Below are 17,821 nucleotides of genomic sequence, written 5' to 3'. Positions count from 1 at the left end.
TTGTTTTTTTCTTTTTTTAGTATCCTTAGATCGTAAGGCAATCTTACGCTTTTCTGCGTAAATAAGGATCTTCCTGGTACTGTACCACTGAAACAAAACGCAGAAATCAAATGAATGTTAAGGCAACTGTCACTTATAACCCTTGACTTCCAATTTTTGTGTTCATCAAAACAGTCTCACTTATTCAACATCCATAATCATCATAAATAACTGCCAGCATTTATTAAATGCTTATTATTTACCAAGCACTGAGCTCAGCATTTTCTCTCTGGTCTTGGCTCAGTGAGGTAGTGACTTTGAACTCCAGTTTTGCAAATAAGGCAGAAAGATGAAATTATGTACCCAGGGCTGAAGAGCTATGAAGAGCATTTTGACTCAAATCCAAGTCTCCCTGACCACATGCAATAAACCCCCCGGTATACCTCCAGTTACAAAATAGATGTATGCCAAGTCTTTCTTCAGCCCTCCTAGGAAGACAGGGCAATAGTGAAGGGCTTTGAGAAATGTACCAAGGTGGCCTCTTCCCCACTGGTTTTCTTATGACCTGACCTGCTGACAGTTGTGCCAACAGGTCTCCTAGTCTCGTGAAGAATCAGTGAGAGTGGCCAGGCTTGGGGGCAGGGGCGGGCAGGGCAGGGCACTTGCTTCTTTGGTTCACACTGGAGTCCAGAGCTCAGCAACCTCTCTGGCCCTGAGAGGCTGCCATAGGGACCAGCAGGGCCTGAGAGGACCACTGCTAGGCTGGGGCTTACATGCAAGGGGGAAGAAAAAAGCAGGGAGGAATAGCCAACAGGCAGGAAGAGGAGAGTGAGGAAGAGAGAGAAGAAAGAATTACACATTTCAACCCTCTTTCCAATGAAAGCCAGATTTTTAATGTAATCCAAGGCTTATTTTTCAGCTGTCTCCCCATCAGGACTTGGTGGGGAGATTTGTGAAATATTCAGAAGTAACTTGGTGGGTCTTGGGAGGATTAAAAAGGGTTTGAGAGAGGGAAATGCCAAGTCCTGTCCTTCTAACTCCCCATAGAATGGTTACCTTCTGTTTGTTATTCAAACACAGAGTGGAGGGCAACCAGTTTTTCCTGGAGTTCAAGCAAAAAACAAACCACGCTGTCCATGTTGATAACATTAATTGGCCGGGCGCGGTGGCTCACGCCTGTAATCCTAGCACTCTGGGAGGCCGAGGCGGGTGGATCGCTCGAGGTCAGGAGTTCGAGACCAGCCTGAGCAAGAGTGAGACCCCGTCTCTACTAAAAATAGAAAGAAATTATATGGACAACTAAAATATATATATACAAAAAATTAGCCGGGCATGGTGGCGCATGCCTGTAGTCCCAGCTACTCGGGAGGCTGAGGCAGGAGGATCGCTTGAGCCCAGGAGTTTGAGGTTGCTGTGAGCTAGGCTGAAGCCACGGCACTCACTCTAGCCCAGGCAACAGAGTGAGACTCTGTCTCAAAAAAAAAAAAAAAAAAAAAAAATTTAAAAAAAAGAAAAAAAAAAAAAAGATAACATTAATTGCCTGGGCGTGGTGGCTCACACCTGTAATTCTAGCATTCTGAGGATCGCTTGAGGTCAGGAGTTCGAGACCAGCCTGAGCAACAGCGAGACATGTGTCTACTAAAAATAGAAAAATTAGCTGGGCATGGTGGCACACACCTGTAATCCTGGCTACTCAGGGGACTGAGGCATGAAGATCACTTGAGCCCAGGATTGTGAGGTTGCAGTGAGCTTTGATGATGCCACTGCACTGTAGCCCAGGCAACAAAGTGAGACTGTATCAAAAAATATTAACAACAATAATAATATTAATAACAAAAATAACATTATAGTTTATCATTCATTAAATGCCAGGAAGTATTCTAAGCACTTTGCACATATTACTTCATTTACCCTTCACAACAAGGCAAAGAAAATATGATTTTTCCCCATCTTACAGAAGAACCTGCAGCTTGGAGGCATGCCCAATTGGTAAATGGTAGAAATTGGGATTTGTCTTTCTGACACCCAAGCTCGAAACCTTTCTCCTGTACCATGGTGCCTTCTGCCTCTCATACTTTGTGTGCCACACAGCCGGAGCTGGGTTGGAGAGACTCTGACTTTCCTTTGGCAGGAAAAGCCACGAGTCGTGACCCCCAGCCCTAGGAACCAGGAGCTGAACAGAAAGTACAGGTCCCACCATGACCAAATGATCTGCAAGTGCCTCTCTCTGAGCATATCCTATGCTGCCACCATCGGCGGCCTGACCACCATCATTGGCACCTCCACCAGCCTCATCTTCCTGGAACACTTCAACAAGTAAGCAACTCCCTCGCTCAACACATATTTACTACCCACCCGCGTGTGTCAGGAACGGGACCAGGTGCTGGGGATATAGCAGAAAACGAAACTGAACAGATCTGTACTGAGAGGGAAACCATTAAGTGCGACTGGAGAAGTCCAGATTCCACAGGGAGTGCTGTGCTGGGTGCTTGCCATCTGCAGGGTGCCATGCCTCCCTGAAGAGGAGACCAGGTGGAAACCTGAAGGATGAGTCAGAGTCAACGAGATGAAGGCAGATTTTCCAGACAGAGCAAACAGTGTAGGCAGGCCCCACGGCAGGAGAATGGAGCACATAAAAGAAAATGACAGAGGGGAGAGGAGGCCAGGGTGCTGGGCAGGCAGATCTCCAGGGCTTGGCAAGGCCCACGCGGGGACCTGGACTTCATCCAAAAGGCCGTGAGAAGCCTTTAAAGAATTTTAAGCAGGGAGTGAGGCGATCAGATTTGTGGTTTTGAACACTCATTCTGGATGCAAAAATGGAGAACAGCTTGGAGAGGAGAAAGCAGGCAGCAGGAAGACAATTTAGGACAGCGCTGCAGTTGCCCAGGAGACAGCTGGGGTGACCTTGGATGACAGTGCGGTGCGGAGGAGAAATGGTCAGATTCGAGAGATTTTCAGAGGTAACATGATGGGTCTTAGCAGGATTAGAAAGGGCCTGAGAGAGGGAAAGGCCAACTCTGCCTCTCAGGCTCCTGGCCTCAACAGCCGGGGAATAGAGGGCAAAGACGAGGAATGGGGTCTTGGAAAAGCTGACCCAGAGGTCGAGATGTCCAGTGGAGACAGAAGTCTGAATTTCAAGAGAAATATCTAGGCCGAAGGCATAGTTTTGGAGTCAGTGGCCTGTAGGGCTGGTGTTATGGGTGTGCAGTGACAGGGCCACCGTGCCCAGAAGGGCCTTATGCTTGGTTTAATACTCTCCTGTCTGGAGATTCTTAATACCCTTTGAGCAAAGGGCCTACATTCATTTTGCCCCTTGGTAATGGAAGCTGTAGGAGTAGAGGCTACTTAGAATATATAAAGTAGAGCAGAGGACATAAAGATGAAGCTCAGATACTTAAAGTAGACTACAAAAGACAGAAAGAAACTGTATTAGGACAGAGGAAATCCAGGACAATCTGGTGTTATTCTACCCGAGGGAGAAAAGTGTTGAAGAAAGAGGAAGTGGCTATAATATTTAATGTCAGTGAATGATGATGCAAAATAAGGACAAAAATGTGTCTGTTAGATTTGGTGACGTGAGGTTCCTGGTGACCTAGACAAGAGGAATTTGGCCAAGGGTGGGAAAAGAAGCCAGATTTCGGTGAGTTGAGGAATAAGAAGAGCTGAGGAAATGGAGAGTTGACTGCGGAGGGAAGGAGAGATGTGCGAAGATAGTAAAGGGAGAGTGAAGTAGGGGCAGGAAGGGTTTCTTAGAGGGGAGACATTTCAATGCTGGTAGGGATGATCCAGATGAGAGGAAAATTAAAGACCTGGGAGAGACGAGATAATGATAAGAGTGATGTCACTGAGAAACAGAAAAGGATGGGATCCGGGGCAGTAGAGAAATTGATCAGAGACAAGAGGAGAAACACATCTTTCATTTTAGCAGGAAGGGAAAGAAAGGAAAGAAGGACGGAAGGAGAAAGGAGGAAGGAGAGGGAAGGGAAAAGGAGGTAAGAAGAAAGGGCGGAAGGAGGGAGGAGGAAGAGAGGGAGGAAGGAATGACCACTGAAAGTTCAAGACCTCGTTCCCCAGGATCTAAGCTCATGGAGTCCTCATGCCATTTTATTCTGTCCAGGCTCTGAGTTCTGGTCTTTCATTTCTGGTTCACTTTGTGGTTGGGCCAATTCATATCCTTTCAGTCTACTTCTTGGGTGGTAAAACAGCACATTTAGTCAAAATTGTTGCTTACCTGAGCAATGGGCATTCTATGAAAGAAAGGGGTGCCCCTGCCTCCACACTGGCTTGAAAGCGCCCCCAGGCTGTTTTTCTTGGCATTAGTGAACAGACCGCCCCCAAAGTTCATATTGGATGTTTCAAAAACCTACAAAGTCATTGTTAAACTTAGAGCATATATATATATTTTTTCTCACTTTTAAAAAACGCTATAAATGGCATTAAGCCCTCACATTTATCCATAAAAACCTATTTAATCTATTCTACAATCCCATTCCTTTTCTGGGTCCAGGAGCAGGACCTGGGCTTCTATGACCAGAGAAGAGATGATGCAACAGATATTATGGCTGTCACCCCAGGGTGGCCCACAGTGAGTCACTGAATGGTTTATGCCCTGTGGCATCCTCATGGCTCCTAAAGCCCTTCTTCCCAATGCATCAGTGGCCCCCTCTGGCCTTTAGGCAGGGTACAAGCCGCCTCAACTCCAAGAAGCGCACGTATAAGTAAATCTACGACCAGGCCACAGTGCAGTAGAACGAATGTCCCTGTGATAATAGAGAAGATTAAACACTCTTGCTTTCATTGTATTCTCTCTTTTAGGAATCCTGCAGGGCCTAGTGTGAGAAGAGGGGCATGATCATCTCCCTTTTTGGAGGAGCTCTATGCCCAGCCCCCGAAAGAGAGACCCAGCGAAAAAGAAACACGGCCATTTAGGCCTGAGCCTTATCTGGGCAAAAGTCATGGCTCATGGGTGGTCCATCCCCGCTCCCCAGGAAACATCCTGAGTTGGGGGCCACAGCTCTACCTGATGATGAATGAGCAGTCCTCTGGGCAAATCCCCCTCTACCTCATGACAGCAAAGGATATTGATAAAAATTTGGAAATTCCAAGTCCTAATTTTCTTCTTATGGGCTCCATTACTACCTGGAACCCTCATGAGGCCCCAGAGCTCAAAGTTCTCCAGAACTGTCTGCCCTGGGTCCCCCAATCAAAATTCACATCCTTTCAGTGAGTTTATACACCAGACTGCCCTCTCCAGTCTGTGCTGTCTTGAAAACCAGATGAATTAACTTACCAGAATCTTTATGTAAATTAAGGGCAAATAGATCCTGAGTAATTCTTTTGAGTGCAAAGTGTATACACTTTAGTGATACTCATTGGGGTTGCTGAGATGCCTGTTTTAGTTTACTTTGTGATCCTTGTCTGGGCTCTGTACAGTTGCAACTGTCAAATAAGTGAGTTCTAGATAATGTTTTACCATATTCTTGTCATTATCTCTCCCTTAGCCCTGCTGTTTGTCTTCTTAAGGAGCATTTAGCTTATTAGCCCAAAATGCCATATGGGATGCTCCCTTTTCCAGTCGCTGACCTGGTTCTTTACTCTCCAGCCAGTATCCGGCCGCAGAGGTGGTGAACTTTGGCACCTGGTTCCTGTTCAGCTTCCCCATATCCCTCATCATGCTGGTGGTCAGCTGGTTCTGGATGCACTGGCTGTTCCTGGGCTGCAAGTGAGTCCCAGCACCCTTCCAGCAGAGCGCTGAGGCTCTCCTGTTGATCCCAAGGCCATGGCATTAGCCCTGGGGGGCTCTGTGCAAGGGGACTGCCACGTACCCACAGAGGACGCCCCGAGGAGAATGCAGTGGGCTAGATCGGGAGCCAGGCATTGTCTCTTCTAGACACTCTAAACATTCAGACAGTACTTCACTCTCAGCCCTACGATGAAACGTTCTTAATTCCAACAAAATAGTCAGAGGGCCTGTCTGATTTATAAAAGTCTGAACTGGAGAGTGTTTAATGTAGTTGTATTGCTTTCAAAGCAATGCTCTCATAGCAAATAGAGTAATTCCAACCACTTTAGGAAATATGACTCCAAGTAGAATTTGCGTTAGGTTTAATTTTATAGACATGATTTAGTAGCCTGTATGGAATATGCTCATATCCCTCAAATAATAAGTTAGACATTTCCCTTGCAATATTATTTCTAATATTAATCTACTTAGCAAGGCTTTTCTTCATAACCATCAGTCTACTCCAAATTTGATCAGTTTCAAACACATAAAGGGGAGATAGATAATGTTTTGCTATTAGTCCCATTGGTCAAGAATATTCTCTGAGCTGATTTTTCTTTTTACTCAGAGACTGTTGTCAAACCAATGATGGCTATATACTTCTTAACTCCAGTATTGCTAACATAAAACTAACACCAACTGTTACCCCAGATAAGCTTTGTGTCTAGACAAATAAACACACACACACACACACGCCCCCTATGGAACAGCAAACATATACATCTAGACACATACACCACATTACACTGATTCTTTTATTTATGTAAAAGACAAGTATGTAGAAACAACCTCACATAAGTACACTTGCACAAGTCCATAAGACATAACTTGACATCGATATACGAGAGATATACCCCGATGGGTACACCCAAAGCCTAGGGGTCAAGGTTGATGAGAGGCTGGAGAACGGGGCAGATGGAAGTTGTATGAATAGCTGAGAGACAGAGGGATAAAGCACGTGAGTGAAGAGGAGAAAAGTGAGCACGGCAGGCGAGCGGGTTAGTACTTGCTTAATACTTGGTCTCCTCTGGGCCTCAGAAGCATGTCTTCTTTAGCCATTTGCTCATTCTCCCTTCTCAGTTTTAAAGAGACCTGCTCTCTGAGCAAGAAGAAGAAGACCAAAAGGGAAGAGTTGTCAGAGAAGAGGATCCAGGAGGAATATGAAAAGCTGGGAGACATTAGGTAAAACCCAGCCCTCCCCTTCTCTCCTTCTCCAGGCGAGCAGACACAGCAAGTAAAGCGGGCACAGAAGCAGCCTTGTTCTCGACAGTCCCTGACGTGGGGAGAATTTTCCACAACTCTGAATCCAGGCATTTAGAAGTTGCTATTTAATGCCAGAGTCAAGCTGGCCCAGATTTCAGATAGCCACCCTTCCCCTTTGCTATATTCGGCGTCCAGAGTATAGCCGCGGTGTGGGGGTGGAGTGCTGGCAGCGGGGCAGACGGAGCAAGAACAGGGAAAGACAGCGCAGCCACCCTCTCGGAATGTGCCGAATTTGCTCGACAGCCAGGACTCTTCACGTCGCTCAGATGGCCCTCTGCAGTGGTCCACGGGTCACTCCAGGGAGCTGGGAGGCTGTGTGCCGTGTTTAGAGCATACAGCAGCATCAAACAGAGACTTAAAGACAGAAGGTCAAGCATTCACTAACCAACCCTTAGCCACTTCTATCAGCTTTTCCACAGTGACCTGGCTTCCTTTTTAGTTTGAGTTCTCCTTTTATGGCAGTTTCTCCATCGATGACATGTACAGCTTTGACTGGGTACAACAATTCAGGTAGACACTGTATTTTTTTTTAAGTTTTAGCTTATAACGGGAATACATGTTCATTGTAGAACATTTAGAAAACACAGGAAAATATAAGGAAAAATTAAAATTGACTTATAGTCTTAGCATCCCAGGGTTAACAACTATTAACATGATGTACTCCTTTCCATGTTTTTTTGTGCAAAACTATATGTATTCTTGGTAAAATTAGAGTCCATACCGAACATAGTTGTATATCTTGCCTTTTTTCACTCAACGTTATACTGTCATTATGTTCCCGTGTCATTAACTCTACTGTAGAAACATGGTTATCAGAAGATGCATCTCAATTTAACATGTATTAGTACCAAAATGTATTCAGTGTCATGGGATATCATTGCATATGGAGGCTGTTTCCATTCTTTAATAGGTAATGTTTCTGTGTGCATTTCTGGTTATCTTCTTAGACGATGGGAATGACCAAATTTAAGGCTCCTGATGTATATGGTCAAATGGCCTCAAAAAGGCTGTAGCAATTCCCACTCCCACCAGCACAGTGTTTGGGGGCGCCCATTTCACTGCATTCTCCTTGTAGGCTGTATGTGGAATTATTTTCCAAATGTACACTATAAATGTGGTCTCTTTCCCTTCCCACATAAATTTCTCCAGTAAACATGGTTAATGTCCTATTTTCTGGTAACATTCAGTCCTCTTCTCATTTCACAGTCAGCCATTCGTAGTGGTTAGACAGTTACTGTGTTTTATGTCTCAAGTGTTAGAACTCTGAATACAGAAGCTTAAAGAAATTTCTGTCTTATTTCATAGCTACCCTGAAATGGTGACTGGATTTTTCTTCATCCTGATGACGGTGCTGTGGTTTACCCGGGAGCCTGGCTTTGTCCCTGGCTGGGATTCTTTCTTTGAAAAGTAAGTGATATCTTTTTCTCCTTAAGAGCAACCCCCCTTTGCATCCCTTGAAGTACAGAGTCAAAAAACAAACAAACAAACAAACAAACAACAACAACAACAACAAAAAAAAAACAAAGAAAAAGAAAAGAAAAGAGCAACTTCCTTACCCAAATTCTTCAGGCAATAACTAACCACTGGTGTCCCTTCATAGACTCTCAGGGGCAGACAGGAATCCAGGAAACATTTCATTCCATGGGAAATCTACTCTTTTTAGGGAAGCTGCATTGTGGATTCAGGAAGAAAATACAATCTTTGGAGTCCCAGTCTGGAGTTGGGATCCAGGGCTGCCACTTACTAGCTGTGTGACCTCAGTCTTCTTACATGAGCTCTTGGAACGTCAGTTACCTCATAGCCTGTTATGAAGGTTAAGGGGCAAAATAAATCTATGAAGTACCAACTGTAAAGAGACGATGGCCATAGAGGGGCTGAGGCCTGTGGAAGGAAGACAGACACTGCAAGATGGAGACACAGGCTCTTGTACCACCCCTGCAGAACAGCCAGGGCCACAGGGCAGCAGCCCACAAGCTCTCCCAATACCAACTTCTCATTTGAGGTGTGGCCCTCACAGGAAAGAGGTCTCATCCTTTTCTATTGTCCTTTATCGAACCAACTCTTGATCACCTCTTCTAGGACTGGCCCATAAATTCACACTAAGACATCTGCCCTCGCCAGGCCCTGCCTCCAGCATTAACCATTGCCCATTAAATCCACTGTGGCATAGCACAGCAGCAACTGGCAAGATGTAAGGTTGATGTCACCTCTAGACTAAGTCCTAAAAAGAGGCATTGTGTTCAGACAGACTGTCCTGAGACATCGTGTTACTCCTGAGCATTCCCGACCCTCCTCCTCCAGCCGTGCTTGTCTCTTTGCTAGGAAAGGCTACCGCACCGATGCCACCGTCTCTGTCTTCCTTGGCTTTCTCCTCTTCCTCATCCCAGCAAAGAAGCCCTGCTTTGGGAAAAAGAATGATGGTGAGAGAAGGTTCAAGGGAAGAAACTGGGGGTGGCTCTAGTTGGAGAATACCCAAATCAGAATGTTCTGAAGGAGACTTATCAAGGTCCTTCAGACTTCCCCCAGATTAGCAGAACAGTCTCCCAAATCATCCAAGTCATCAGTTGGGCCCCTATCTCCACAAATCACATGCATCAGAGTTTAACTAGCTCTACATCTCTCTCTGTCTGTGATTCAGGAGAGAACCGGGAGCCCTCTCTGAGGATGGAGCCCATCATCACATGGAAAGACTTTCAGAAGACCATGCCCTGGGAGATTGTCATTCTGGTGGGAGGAGGCTATGCTCTGGCTTCTGGTAGCAAGGTAACCCTTGAATTCTGTTCTTGTGGGTCAAATAGTTTTCTGGCATCTTTAGCTAATGAGTCATTACGGCCCTGGGAGGAAAGACTCAAAGGAGCTGAGAGGTGAATGTTCACCAAGTCACTGGGAAGAGAAGCAATAGAGCAGGTTCGCCGTCCTGTCCTGCCCTGAGCTTCTCAGTTGGCACTGCTGGGGACAGAGTTACTTAGAGGTCGGCTGTGCCACGAAGTCATGATACACAGGCATTCACACCTCAATTATGGGACCGACACTGCCACAAGCAAAAGGATTTTGTAGCCATCTTCTTCTGGGATCTGACAGTGGTGATGGGAGATGGGTCTGAAAGGGACCAGAGATGTCCCAAGTGATACACTTGCCCTCCGTCAGTCTGTGTGCATAGACTGAGCCACTTTGAAGAACCTATGCTAAAGTCGATGCAAATGCTTCTTGACTTCCTGATTGGGAGGATTTGGGATGAGATCTTTTAAGTGGGGCTGGGGGGATATGGTTGAGTTTCCTGAAGTGTTAGCCCTCCCTGAAATAGAAAACAATCCTAAGAAGGAATCAAGTTACGGTACAGACTGTTTCTCCCTCCACCTTGGCATTAACCCATTCTAAACTTGGTTCACTTTTGATTGCCCATTCATTGCGGGCCTATGTACTATCTGCATCATTAATAATGTCACAGAATCCTACACTCGGCAGGAATTGTAGAGGACACTGAGTCCCATCTCCTACCCAGTGTGAGATTTCCCTCCGTGACATCCCTGGCTTGGACACCTCCAGTGACAGGGCACTCCCTGTGCAGAGAATAAAGAATAATTCTTCTTTACTTTGAGCCCAGGTCTTTTATATGTCGTCCACTGTTGACTCTGGCTTTGCTCTCTGGAACCCTCTCCTGGGTAATAATTATTAAAATAAAAAAATCAAGTAGTGACCCCCTTACCAGCTGGTGTCTCTCAGAACTCAGTACACTTGGCCTTGTTCAAACATGGTCTGGGTGGCGGTCAGTCTACTGCAAAAGAGAGTAGTTATATACCCAAGCCTCATCTCTCACCTCTGATTCAAGCACCACCCTGCATTTTTATGGAAGTTTTTATAAAGCATCCTTGGCACTCATGTCAACATTTATTGAAACTGAAGTCAACTAAAACCCTTCATTCTTTTAATTGTTAGCTATTATTAGACCTCAATTCCTCCAACCCATCCTCAATATATGCTGTCAATATTTATGTATTTATTTATTTATTCATTCATTATTTATTTATTTAGAGACAGGGTCTCACTATGTTGCCCAGGCTGGTCTTGAACTCCTGGGCTCAAGCAATCCTCCCACCTCAGCCTGCCAAAGTGCTGGAATTAAAGGCATAAGCCAGCATGCCCCACCTGTCAATACTTTTAATTCGAAGTTCAGTATATTTATATTTATCCTTATTAAATTTCAGTTGTTAATTTTGGCCCCTGAGTCCAGCCTGGTAAGACTTTTTTTTTAAATCAAAATTGTGCACGCATTACAGATAGTATAGTTGCTATTTCTGTAAAACCTACTGACTACCTAATTTTAATAGTAAGTCAGGTACCATATATGTGATTCCTACTGAGTGAGAAATAATTTCAATCTCGACATTAGTGAGGAAAATCCAATGTAAAATGTTTTCATGACCAAGGGTTTAAAAAATTAAGACTTCTTTTGTTGTGTTTTGTCTACCTTTGCAGTCTGACTTATCAGTTTATTTCAAATTATAGTATAAAATAGTTCTGGAAAAATAAATGTCATTACATTATTTCATTATACTTGCAAGCACTATTTGGATAATATGTTAAGTAAAACTCTATTTCTTTATAAATGTACTTTTGCCACTCAACTAACTGCTCTTCCCTCTGCTGCCTTTGTCCAAAGAGCAAGGTTTAGCGTGTTAGGAGAGGCAACGATTACAGAGTTCTTGTAGGCCTCGAGGCTCTGTACCAACCATTAATTGATGCGGTCTCCACATATTGGGTTTGTAGCTCTCAGTCAGTTGAGAGAAAAAGGGAAAACAAGTTCTCCAAGGCGAAATGGCTACAACAGAGAATTCTGAAGGCCTTTGGTCATCAGTTGTCTATGAGCTCGCTCGCCAGGGGGTGGCCAGCGTACTGCAGAGATCAAATGAGCTTTTGATGAATTTGGAAAGGAGACAACATAGGCTGCTGACAAGGTAGTGAAGGCTGTTTTTAGTAGTAAAACATGAGTAGCAGGACTTAGACCCTGCAGGATCGTAAAATCTCTCCCCTTGCTTTCTGCCCCACTCTCCATATCTTCATGGCATGTGCAGTCTCTAGGGTACCACAGGACAAGTCAGAGTATGTCAACCACAGAAGAGAGAGGAGGAGGAGGAGGAGGAGGGAAGGGAGGGAGGAAGAATGCATATGGCAACCTGGGGTTTTCTAGTTCAAATACTCAATGGTGTCCTTCATTTTTTGGAAGGAGGCAGCCCTCACTGTTGGCAGGTGAACATCTTCCAACCGAATGAATTATTCCAAATAGGAATATTCATTTATTTAAGTAGATGTATATAAATGTTACTAACGAAAAACATTCAAGATGGGCAATATGCCTTCTTATCTTATGTCTTCAAAAAGCGCTGGCAAATAGTAGATCCTGATGTCTTTAATAGTAAAACATTAAAGCCATGATGGGATTTGAAGCTAAAACAGATCGGGGCTGAATGACTAGGCTGCCGGCCAGTTAGGGGGCACCTTCTTCACTAAATGGAGGTAGACTTTTAATCCCTCTCTGCTTCATTACCCATGTAAAACTTGTAGTGTTCAACCCTGCCTGCTTACCCCCTAAAAAACACAGGAAAAGTTACTATCCAAAAATGTTGATAATTTTTTTTTCCCTTTCTTAGGTAATAAAATGACAGAAATGGATTTCAAAAGCAGAATAAAAGATTATACTTGGCAGTCAGTGTGAAGGGCATTGTCAAGGCAGTACACAGAGTAAGGGTGTCAGAGGCTGGAGGAAGGGAAACGAGATAAAGTTGAGGTGTAAAGATCTCCAACCTCTGCAAAGCCATCATGGCAAAGTCCTAAGAAGAAATACGGTAATTAGGGTGGGTGGCTCTCCACACCTGGTGGTGACCACTGACCAGGAAACCCAAAGTCTGAATTTGCACAAGCAAGCATAAAAAAGAATTTTCTGTGCTACAAAAATGATCTAATCATAAAAATCAGGACCGTCTCTGGCTCCAGTCAGACTGAATCAGACAGATCAGATGGCCCCTGGTAGTCCATCCCTCCCACATCCCTGACCTTCTGAAGTCTAGGAATTCCACTTGGGATGTGCTTTTCTTTCTTTCTTCTTACCGTAACACCTTTCTTCCTGCAGAGCTCTGGCCTCTCTACATGGATTGGGAACCAGATGTTGTCCCTGAGCAGCCTCCCACCATGGGCTGTCACCCTGCTGGCATGCATCCTTGTGTCCATTGTCACCGAGTTTGTGAGCAACCCAGCCACCATCACCATCTTTCTGCCTATCCTGTGCAGCCTGGTGAGTAATATGACTCCCAGATGTTCAGACAGGCTGGCCCAGGGCCTGCAGTGGTAGGCCTGGCTCCAGGCCAGCTCCCATGGCTGTACCCTCTCCTCTGGCCACTGCCTACAGCCTTTACTGATTGGTGTTCAACTCATCATTTGAAAAATGAAGTTTTTCAGCTGGCGACTAATAAATTAAAAGACCCATTAGTAAAGCATAGAAAGAGTTCTAGAAACTCCTTTCTGAAAGAGAATTGGTTTAGGAGTAGCCCTGAGCAGAAACAAAAGAATGGACAAGGCCAAGCCTGGTGGCTCATACCTATAATCCCAGCACTTTGGGAGGACAAGGCAGGAGGATCACTTGAGGCCTGGAGTTCGAGACCAGCCTGGGCAATACAGCAAGACCCCATCTCTCAAAAAAAAAAAAAATTAGGAGTGGTGGCACATGCCTGTAGTCCCAGCTACTCAGGAGGCTGAAGCAGGAGAATCACTTGAGCCCAGGAGTTTGAGGTTGCTGTGAGCGGTGATCGCACCACTGCATACCAGCCTGGGTGACAGAGCGAGATCCTGTCTCTTAAAAAAAAAAAAAACTTCCTTAAAATAGCACCAAAAAATCAAACATCCCTCCTAGGAGGTAACTCAAAGCCATATTCCCCTGGGGAGTGAGTGAGTAGCATCAGCCCCTTTAGGCTGCCAAGAGCACTGCATGCCCTGGAGACAGGGACCTAACTGCCCCCAGCACATGGCGTCCAGCTAAGGTCAGCCAATGCCAAGCCATCATTTAAAGCACGTTCGTGATGTTAAACACAGGAAACACAAGCCTAATCTCAACACTGATGTTTCTGTGAATTCTCTCTTCTAGTCTGAAACGCTGCATATTAACCCGCTCTACACCCTGATCCCAGTCACCATGTGCATCTCCTTTGCAGTGATGCTGCCTGTGGGCAATCCCCCCAATGCCATCGTCTTCAGCTACGGGCACTGCCAGATCAAAGACATGGTGAGTTCTGGGTGCCTTCGCCCACCAGGCCCAGCTGCCGTGAGGACAGGGCTGACGGGCTCCCCAGCCTTCCCCCAGAGCCTACTATATTATACCATGGCAGTGTCCCTGGACGGTCACCACTCAACATAGTGTAAAAAGGTTTTCGGTTGGTCCATAGGTACCAAGAATAGCAATACTGTGCCCCCCCAACCCTTACCTGGCAGAAAGCGGGTACTTAGCTAGGGCTGGAACAGACACAGGCAGTGGCCCGGTTCCAGAAGGCATGAGCTTGCACAAAGCTTTGCCTGTTTCTTCATTAGACCAGTGGGGATATTCATTCAAAAGGCTGCTGGTTTATTCATAGAGGATGAATATGAGAAACTGTATGAACCTAGAGTGAAAGGGGTTTTATGAGAACAAGATTTTTCTGCTCAACTCTCCCCCGAGCAAGAAACCCCTGAAGCACCAATGGAAAGTGAAGCATCTACCATTCATTTCTTAGTTTTCAGCTGGGCTCACAAAAGATGGCTTTGAGGAGACATTTTGCTGCTGACTTTAGTGTTGGGCTCATCCACCCTCCACTCCTCAACCTAGACCCATTGCTATGCTTCTTAATACCCAGGGCTGATGGGGGTTGGGGAGACGATGGAAAACACTGGTACAAATTACTGGGACCCAACTGTCTGACATAGGGTCCATCCACCCTTGCTGATGGTCTGAAAACTGTTTTTCATGGGAGTCCAAACTTGTTCTCAGCAGTCCTATAACATCAAATGGAGGAATGGAAGAAAGAGTTTCAGGCTGGTGGCAGATATTAGGTCCTTTGGACTATTCAAACTGCTTATCTAAGTTATCTGTGATACTTCAGGAAGAGAGGTCATGGCCATCCCTCTCTCCCCGTCCTATCTTACTGCATAACCCTCAGTCTGCTCAGGCTGAGCTGTGCCCAACTTCCACTTCCTCTGCTGTGTACCCCCACCATTCATCCCTAGCCTTCTACGCTGGAATCATACGATCCGAGACAGTAATTTTCAAAGGTCCCAGAGGGCAAGCGAGCCAGTGCTGGGTTCTATTCTCAGGTTGGGCATTACCTCAACATTTCAATTTCCTCATCTGTTAAATGAGGATGGAGTCCCTTTCAGCTCCAAAGGACTTTAATTTAGCTGTGTTAGAACCTGCCCCTTCTCATTAGCTCGAAACATGGGCTGTTCTCCGTGCCAAAAGGCCCAGGGGGCCAGGATGATTGAGAAGTCCAGGGTCCTGGCCAGAAAGCAGGAGAGAGAGGACACATCTAGCCTTTTGCTTGGAGCAATTTCCCAACATCCACTTTTCCCTTGCAATTTTCCCAATTCAATGCCAGCTAGTGGACTTGCATGCTGTATGCTTGGTTACTGCCTGGAAGAATGCCAGCTATCCTTACTGTACGCATTTTTCCATCTGGCCCTGGCTCTGCCATTCCTCATGTCCCCTCACAATGTGTCAATGTCATGGCGGAAATAAAAGGGGGCAGACCTACTGAGGTGCAATGCCCTCAGAAGAATGCAGCAAAGGCCCTCCGCCAGCTAGCAGGCCTGTGTCACCTTCTGGAGGAAGGGCTGAGCAGAAGCAGCCGACATGTTTCCCCAGGTGAACCCAAGGTACACGACTTCCATGAGCTGTTCCTTGAAGAAGAAAAAAATGTAACAGTGGCAAAGGCTTCATATGATACAGCCCCTCATACAAGGTCCCTCTGTGTGTTACACATAAGAGGCTCTGAGAAGTTCCTGCTTTTAAGAGATCTGCTTAATTTTAGCACATTTCCCTCTCAATGAACTGCAGAAATAGCTTCACATTCCACAGATCTGGTGTCCCAAGTAACTAACGTGCCTTCCCGGCTTCCACTTTACGGCGAGAGTGCTGCGAGCAACAAGTTGGGATGAGTCTAATCACCCTCTCCCAGCCCCAATCTCTGTCTTTCCAGTCCTGTCACAGTCCTGAGCCACCCTACAAGGCAACGGTAGAGTACCCCATGCAGTGTCTGGAACCAATCAGGGGCACGTGGATGGAGCAAGGCTTAGGCTAGGGACCTAGACAGGGAGCACTTGGGGATTTGTGCAGCTGCTGCTGCCGGGTCAGAGTGACTAGGGTCAGAATGACAGAGTGCTGGTTTGTGTCCTGCAGGTGAAAGCTGGCCTGGGGGTCAACGTCATTGGACTGGTGATAGTAATGGTGGCTATCAACACCTGGGGAGTTAGTCTCTTCCACCTGGACACTTACCCCGCATGGGCGAAGGTCAGTAACATCACTGATCAGGCCTAATACGAGTGCACAGACTGGCCTAAGGAGCTGCTGGCACCCAGCAGAATCTGAAACACAGGCAAAGAAAACTACCAGGAGCACAAGACACCAGACCCGTGCCCAAGGGCATTCCCCCTGCCAGAAGATTGCGCCATCTACAAGTGAAGTGCAGAAATCCTCCAACAACCACAAACACATGCTTGGCTGTTAGTGTCTTCTTCCTGACTTTCCCTTCCTTAGCACCACAGCTCAAAAAAAAAAAAAAAAAAAAGAAAAAAAAAATACCTAAAATTGTTCTTGCTTCCTTGTATCTAGCCTTTCCAATCAATTCTTTCTGAAGAGAGGAAAAGAAAGTCTGTCTAGTTGCCCCTCAGAGGCTAAGCCTCACAAACCAGCCTCACTAGGTCTTATGTTATTCTTACTACCTTCTTAGGAGTCGAAGGAGATACCCAAATCATCCTACCTATGCAGGCAGTGAAACTAGTTCTCTTTTGGGGGAGAACTTCTCCTGGAACTTGAGACCTAACGTCAGCCCCTTTCTCCTAAGTGTTTCTATCCTAAGTTCTTTCCATAAAAAGGCAATTCTTAGTAGGTCGTCTTTGTGGCAATCAGTACTCTTTTATCACTACTTTGATTCCCTTTTAAGCATCTCTCTTCGATGGTTCCCTTTACCTTGGCACCAAATCCCTGTAGAGAGGTAGTGTTCCCCTTCAGAAAGAGGCTGGTTTTGTTCTATTTGTCACGGGAAAGGGAAGTAGAGAAAGAAGACACACTGAGATTAGCATCTCTCTCTCTCTACCTGTCACTAACCACAGAGACCACTGCCTTGGTTAAGTGTCGGGAGGGAAAACTTTCATACCTGTCTTATTAGGGAGATCAAAACTATAATTAAGACCACAGTACTATTACTGACACTAGACTGGCTTGCTTCTCGACTCAATGAGTAGTTTGTTCCTGAGAAAACAAAGTACCAGGTAGTACTCAAAGGTCCAAACACATCAGTCACTCCCTACATGTCAACGAGCCCCCTCGAGGGAAGAAGAGCTGTCTCCTGAACTCCCCCAGCAACTTCTACAATGTAGTCAGCTGTAACTGCTCAATAAATGGTTCCCATGAGAAAAAACAGTTCTGGAAGTCAAGGCCTCCTTCTTCCTCCTGAAGACCGTGCCATTTTCTCCATGACAGATGTCCTTGCTACATGACTGGCTATAGTTCTCAATCCCTCTAGTTTGCTGGAAATTACATATTTCTGACTTCTACCATTA

General features: G+C 45.7%; 1 protein-coding gene across 1 annotated transcript in view; it reads left to right on the top strand.

Moving 5' to 3' along the window:
- SLC13A4 (solute carrier family 13 member 4) overlaps positions 1-16,814 on the top strand; it is a 42,364-nt gene extending 25,550 nt beyond the window's left edge. The window contains exons 8-16 of the mRNA XM_069461859.1: positions 2,111-2,295; positions 5,582-5,701; positions 6,842-6,943; positions 8,330-8,431; positions 9,347-9,444; positions 9,663-9,787; positions 13,152-13,313; positions 14,160-14,297; positions 16,440-16,814. Coding sequence (XP_069317960.1) covers positions 2,111-2,295; positions 5,582-5,701; positions 6,842-6,943; positions 8,330-8,431; positions 9,347-9,444; positions 9,663-9,787; positions 13,152-13,313; positions 14,160-14,297; positions 16,440-16,577 — 1,170 coding nt within the window. The 3' untranslated portion in view covers positions 16,578-16,814. The remainder of the gene's footprint in view (positions 1-2,110; positions 2,296-5,581; positions 5,702-6,841; positions 6,944-8,329; positions 8,432-9,346; positions 9,445-9,662; positions 9,788-13,151; positions 13,314-14,159; positions 14,298-16,439) is intronic.
- Positions 16,815-17,821: the final 1,007 nt, after the last annotated feature.

This window comes from Eulemur rufifrons, chromosome 29 (assembly GCF_041146395.1).
Source record: "Eulemur rufifrons isolate Redbay chromosome 29, OSU_ERuf_1, whole genome shotgun sequence".
NCBI classification, from domain to species: domain Eukaryota; kingdom Metazoa; phylum Chordata; class Mammalia; order Primates; family Lemuridae; genus Eulemur; species Eulemur rufifrons.
The sequence above is the reverse complement of the archived record's forward strand: the minus strand, read 5'-3'. Positions and strand labels throughout refer to the sequence as shown.